Source organism: Hypanus sabinus, chromosome 12 (assembly GCF_030144855.1).
Source record: "Hypanus sabinus isolate sHypSab1 chromosome 12, sHypSab1.hap1, whole genome shotgun sequence".
In the NCBI taxonomy this organism is placed as follows: Eukaryota; Metazoa; Chordata; class Chondrichthyes; order Myliobatiformes; family Dasyatidae; genus Hypanus; species Hypanus sabinus.
Genome location: NC_082717.1, coordinates 21,995,078 through 22,001,769, shown reverse-complemented (window position 1 = coordinate 22,001,769; position 6,692 = coordinate 21,995,078). Strand labels below are relative to the sequence as shown.

Below are 6,692 nucleotides of genomic sequence, written 5' to 3'. Positions count from 1 at the left end.
GACTTTGCAATTTAAGTTCACTTGCAGCGCTGCGATGTAGAACATTAATGCACATTGCACACAAGGGACAAAATGAAATTATGCAACTTGAACAGTGATAAACGATAGATGATGCGGAGTCTTCAGTGCCGATAAACCATCCACATCGGTCAGCGATCAAAACGCCGGGAGCAGCCATATTGTGAAGGTGCGGAATGTCGGCCATATTGTGAAGGGACTACGGAAGGTTCCATATTAGTAAAGGATCCTGGGCCTTGGTAAGGGAAGAGTGAATCGTGAGTGGACCGGCCTTCCGCCATCTTCGTAAAGGAGTCCTGCCGGCGAAATTCGGCCATGTTAGCGGAATGTGGAGTGAAGCTGCAGGAGCCCCGCTTCTCTGAATGTATTGTTGGTACTAACACGCTGCTTGTTCAGTTTATTTAACTGAGCTGACATCGTGGGGGAAGGGATCGCGGCAGAAGTCGAGTATGGAGGTGGAGGCGGAGGCGGCCAGGCTGAGGAATGAATTGGCCAAGAAAGAGCAGGAGGTGGAGAGGCTGAGGGCAGCGATCGCATGTCTGCATCAGGTATCAAGTGGAGCAGACCCCACTCTCCCTTTGCATCGTTCATTCACTGTTCACCCCAATCCACACTCACTCCATCTTTGCTCTGTTGTTCGCAGGAGGATAACAGGCCCTACTCTGTAAACAACAGTCTTTTCTTCACAGATGAGAAATCCTGAGCTTTTCGTGTTCATTTCGGTGTATCAGAGAGCAGTGTGATTGAGTTCTGCATCATTGCGGCCCCATCTAGTCCTGGCTTGCTCCATTTACCTATTGTCCCTCCTCATCTCAGTATCACCTCCCTTGCTTATCAGATAACAGCATCTGCAGCCATTTGTGTCTTTATTTATCTCCTATAGCATATGTCTACGCCACCCACTCCCCCCCCAACACTCGTTCCAGCTGCCCCTTGTTTCCTTCAGTTTGTTTCCACCTATCTCTAATTTGCCTCGATCCCATCTCAACTCCTTCCCCTCCATCACCTGGTGCAATTTGCCTGTTATCATCCTCATCTGGTTCCACTTACCATCCTCTAGCACCTGTTACCACTTTATACTGGCTAAAAGTAGTGGATACAGGTGATGCACCATCAATAACTCTCTGAGATGTGAGACGAGATATTGGCTTTTATTGACTGGAAGAAAGAACAAGCAGTAATTGACCACCATGCCACATCCTGGAGACTGAGAGGCAGGGCTCAGGCCCTGATCAGCTTTACACCGGGGTCCGTGGGAGGAGCCACTGGAGCAGTCAGCAGGGGGGGCGTGTCCAGACAGGTATATGTAGTTCACCACAACAGGTCTTCCACCTGATGTAGCTGCCTTCACAGATACTTCTCAGTTTGTCCAGTAGTTTGTTTTTTTCATCTTCTGGAATCTAACATGAATGTTTTGTTTTTGTTCTCCATTTGCCCAACTCTTTTTGCTTCAGATCATCGTGCAAAGCCCCAACTGAGTGCTGGAGCTATCCACACTGTATTTTCTTGTAGGATTGATTGTTCCAGGCTGACACAGTCACAATGAGATGGCCTACAGAGAAGAGGTAGCAAACAAAAATTACCTCTTCCTCAATGTTAGCAAGAGTATGGAGATAGTAATCAACTTCAGAACTTACACCCCTGTACATTGGCAGCACAACAGCGGAAACTGCTAATAGTTTCAATCTTCTGGAAGTGCTCGTCTTGCACAAGCTCTCATGTTCCCAGAACACACCCAACACAATCAGGAAAGCTCAACAATGCCTCTACTTTCTAAGCCTTTCCCATGAGTGGGTCTGGCCGCAAGGCAGCGGAGGTTTGAAATCAGAGTTTTCCCTCTCTTAGATGGACTGCCTTCCCAGGCTGACGACTCCATCTACCCGAAGCACTGGTTTTAAGGTGCCAGGACCCACCTTTGCCCCTTCTCCGGTCAGTAGAAACAGCCACACAAAAAGGCCAGGAGTTGCACTTGGCTGTCAGTGCCGTCAAGGACGTATATACAGAAAGATGCTGGAAAAGGGCCAGTAATATCATGAAGGATCCCACCCACCCTGGCTCCTGGATTGTTTATCCCACTCATATCAGGGAGGAGGCTACGCATCATCCATACCAGGACCACCAGACTCAGAAAGAGCTTCTTTTCTCCAATCAGTAAGGCTGATCAACAACTCCACCCACTAACCCAGCCCGCCATGCCGCTAATCACCACTACTTTATCATTTCCTGTTGATCACCTTATGAGACTCCTGTGTCTACTGGCACTTTATGGACTTAAATCAACATATGTATATGAGCTATCTAATGTATTTATATTGTGTGTTTTTATTATTATCCTGTTCTCTATCTTTTTTGTGCTGCATCAAATCCAGAGTAACAATTATTTCGTTGTCCTTTACACTTATGTATTGGATATGATATTAAATAATCTTGACTGGCCAGTCAGGGCCAAGTAAATCTTTAAAAAAGTGCTTTTGAATAGACCCCAGAGATGTATTTTAATGACAAACGAGAAAATCTGCAGATGCTGGAGATCCAAGCAGCACACAGAAAATGCTGGAGGAACTCAGCAAGCTCAGGTAGCAGCCACGGAAAAGAGTACAGTCGACTTTTTGGGCTGTGCTCTTTTCAGTGGATGCTGCCTGGCCTGCTTAGTTCCTCCAGCATTTTGTGTGTGTTGTATTTATTTGTTGTGTTTTAGACAAATACCAATTAACCAACCAATTGGTATGCCTTTGGAGGAAACCAGACTATTTGGAGAAAACCCTCGCAATCCACGGGGAGGACTTGGAGACTGCTTACAGATGACGTTGGAATTGAACTCTGAACTCCAAGGCCCCAAGCTGTAATAGTGTCATGCTAACCACTACCCTGCATTGTGCCATCATCAGATGTTGTTCTTCAACTTTATAACATGCAGCTGAGATTGGAAATGGTATAGAAAATCATAGGTACAGGCAACCCGAATTTGAGGATCACTCTGCAGACTGAAATTACTTGATAATTCATTTCCAGTATTTACTCTATAATTGACGCCTGGCTGATTGGTCTATATAGTTTCCTGTTTTATCTCTTTTGGTACATAGTGGGATTGCATGTATTAACTTCCAGTCTGTGGAAAATGTTCTGTCCTCATTTGAATTTTCAGGCTGTCAACATGTGCATGTACTCTACCAGCAGCCATTTTGTTTACAATTTTTGGTTGTCAGGTACTGGGAGTTCATTATCTTTTAAATGGTTAATGGTAATGTAGTGGTTATCACAATGCTTTACAGTAAAGGCGGCCTGCTGCTCCTTGTAATCAATTTGTACATCCAAGACCGTGTGGGTTTCCTCAGGGTCCTCTGTTTCCTCCCACAATCCAAAGAGGTCCCAGTTGGTAGGTCACTTGGTTATTGTAAGTTGTCTTGTGATTGGTGGGATTGCTGGGTTGCAAGGTTCAAAGGGTCAGGAGGGCCTATTCCATGCTGCACCTCAATAAATAAATTAATAAAATTTTCCAGCACAAACACTTTGCTGAGTGTAATTCTGTCATTTGCTTCATCAACTCTAGACATAATTAATTTACTTCTGGATTTTTGAACTTTGATCATATATCTGTGAGTCTCTTTGTGTCTTCCATGAAGCTGGACCCAAATGTAAGGATACTCTGTGCCCTTAAATCTTAAGTGACCCAGCTCTTTCTGGCACCACTGCCCCCCCCCCTCTCCCCACCATTATAAAAGTCATGACTAACATTTCCCAAGTGGTCTTGCTGTTCTTATATAATTAAATTTTGCTGGGAATTCTGAATTCTTGTTTCTATGGTTTAATCTTCTGCTTCGCTCTTGGTTTTTGGCAAAATATTGCCAAGGAATGCCTCATGAAAATTTTTAATTTTGTGTGTCCAGTTTTTATCATGACAAAAAAAACATTGAGTCAGGTGGATTTAGAATTTGTATAGTCACTCATTTTATTACGGGTATTATGGATTTCTGTGGAATTTTAAAGATGATTGTATTCATTCTCTCAGCCTGATCATGCTTTTTTTTTCAGAATTCTCATTCTGGAAGTAAGTTCACATTAGTTCAACAAGTTACAGAGATTCCTACACTGGAAGATAAATCACTCTCTAAAGAAGAAATCATGAGGTACAGCAGACAGCTTATCATTCCAGAAATTGGAGTCAAAGGTATTGATAGAAAAAAGTAGAATGCAAATTGTATGATTTTAATTAACATGTAAAGACTACATTGGAGTGGTGGTCATGGAATTGGGCCACCAAACACAGAGAGCAGAAGTTCATATCCCATAATGGGAGTTGTGAAATTAAGTTCAGATAAACAAGACTGTACAGCACATTTGGAGTTCAATTTTGGCAGTACTGCAGGCTTTTGTGACCTTGTTCTAGAAACTGGAACGGTGTGTTGCTGTTTTTTCATGAATTACTGTCATTTGTTAACTACTTAAATTCATTGAAATCAACCACGCCAAATTTTTCATTACGATTTAGAACAATTGTGTTCTCTGGGTCGTAAGAATTCACTTCTCTCTTGCTGAAATTATGTTTCAGTTAATTTTCAACAGTGGATAGTACAGCAAAGTACAGTAGCAAGTCTTAATGAACTCAGAATTCTATTAAATCTGTCAGGTTATAATTCTTTAGCCTGCTTTCATGCATGTTTAAGTAACTTGTTTGTTCAGAAAGTGTGTTTGAATTTCTGATTGGGGTTCGATTCCTTGTTTATGCCCAAGCCAGGGATTTAGCTGAATGGAAAAACAGACAAATCTGGTATTGCTGCTTTCATTTGTTGTTTACTTTCTGTCAAAACCTAAATACCAAGCTTTTTACCACAGAGGATGGACTACAGATTTTGATGAAGCCATGACCAATATCCTTCTGCAGGACTGATTGCTTAGCCCGATTTCTGTTGTTACAGAGTTCAAATGATTAATCAAATTCTGTGATATTAAGCACAACAGCTCATGTCTTGAACTGGTACTCTGGCAATTGAGAGAGAACATGCACAGTGAAGGGAAGGGACCATAATTGGATTGAAGACCCGAGTGACCTTGGTAGACAAGTCCAAAGATGAATATAGGTGACAGCACAAGTAGATGAGGTGGAGAAGGAGGCTTACGGAATGTTGATTTTCATCAGCTCGACTAATTTAAGTGTATAAGAGCTCCTGGTACAATCTTACAGAATTTTGGTGAAGTCCCAGCAGGAGCAGTATGTATAATTCTGCTTGCAGCATTATAGGAAGGATGTGATTGGTGCATGCACAGATGAGATTTTTTCAGGTTGTTGCTTGCAATGAAGTGTCTCAGTTATGAGGAGAAACTATATAGTCTGGGTTCGTTTCCCTTTGAACTGAGGAAGCTGAGGGGGAATCTGATAGTGGTATGAAAAATTATGATTGCAAGGGTATAGTGGATAATAAGAATTTTTTTTCTCCCCTTAACAGAGATGGCTTATAAACAGATCAAAGGTTTCATGTGAGGAGTTAGAAAGGATAACAAGAAAAAAATTATCGGTCAGTGGGTGTTTGCAGTTTAGAAGCACTATTTGAGATGGAGGTGCTTTCAGAAAATTTAAATCATATCTGGACGAATGCTTGAACCACCACAGCATGGAAGGTTAGAAGCCACATGATAGTAAGGGGGAGTGGTAGAGTTCGTACTTGAGGGTCATCATCGATATGGTAGAATGAGGACCCTGCTGCAGCGCTGCGTAACTGTGACTCTGACACGTTTGAATGGCATTATGGCATTTGGCAAATTTGCAGTCAAGTAATTAAATACATCTCAGTAAAATATCTAGAAAAAAAATCATTTAGGATGATTATGAATGTATTGAAATTTTGTAGAAACCATGAGATTAGCTTGTGTCTTCTGTGTATGGAAATGTGATGACTGAATTTAGTTTCTTTATATGCAACTCTTAACTGCATTTCAAGTGGCCAAGCAAGCCACTTGGGGCAAAAAGCAATGAAAAACAAAAGCAAGTGAATGATACCTAATCCTACGAGAAAACAATTAAAATTTTTTACCAAAGGCAAAATTCCTTTCATTCTCCTTATACTTTTAGAATAACCAGTATGGCTGTCATGCAAAATCAGTTTTTTTTCACTGTATATTAATACATGTGACAATAATAACCCCGTTATATGGTAGTGATATACTAACTTGCATATTATTTTAGTTTTATTATTTGAGATACAACGCGGAATAGGCTCTTTCAGACCTTTGAGCTGTTCCCGATTGTAAAACTAGTTTAATCCTGGGACACTTTACAATTGACTAATTAACCTAGTGTTCGGTATGTTTTTGGACTGTGGGAGGAAAGCAGAGCACTCGGAGGAAACCCACACGGTCACCAAGAGAACATACAAATTCCTTAGAGACGCCAAGGTCACAAGTAATGTAAAGCATTCTGCTAACCACTATGCTACCAAGCCTCCTTTATTTAATATTTGAAATGCAATCTTGTTTTGGGTCTGCATAAGCATTTTGCCCATCTGCTTAGAGGTGCAGAAAAATAATCTGTTTGGCTATGTCAAAAGAGGACAGCTTTAAAGCTTATGTTGTGGCGACCCATTTCCTGGCGCATCCGAACCGACTCACAATTAGATAGCCTACGGGGGTTTGCGAGCACAGAGCTTTGGAGCCTCTGCGTCATGGGGGTGCTGGTTGAG

General features: G+C 41.8%; 1 protein-coding gene across 1 annotated transcript in view; it reads left to right on the top strand.

Annotated features, from left to right (window-relative positions):
- The first annotated feature begins 305 nt into the window (after positions 1 to 305).
- The window catches only part of mocs3 (molybdenum cofactor synthesis 3), a 41,638-nt gene continuing 35,251 nt past the window's right edge, over positions 306 to 6,692 (top strand). Inside the window, exons 1-2 of the mRNA XM_059985655.1 lie at positions 306 to 566; positions 4,051 to 4,186. Coding sequence (XP_059841638.1) covers positions 468 to 566; positions 4,051 to 4,186 — 235 coding nt within the window. The 5' untranslated portion in view covers positions 306 to 467. The remainder of the gene's footprint in view (positions 567 to 4,050; positions 4,187 to 6,692) is intronic.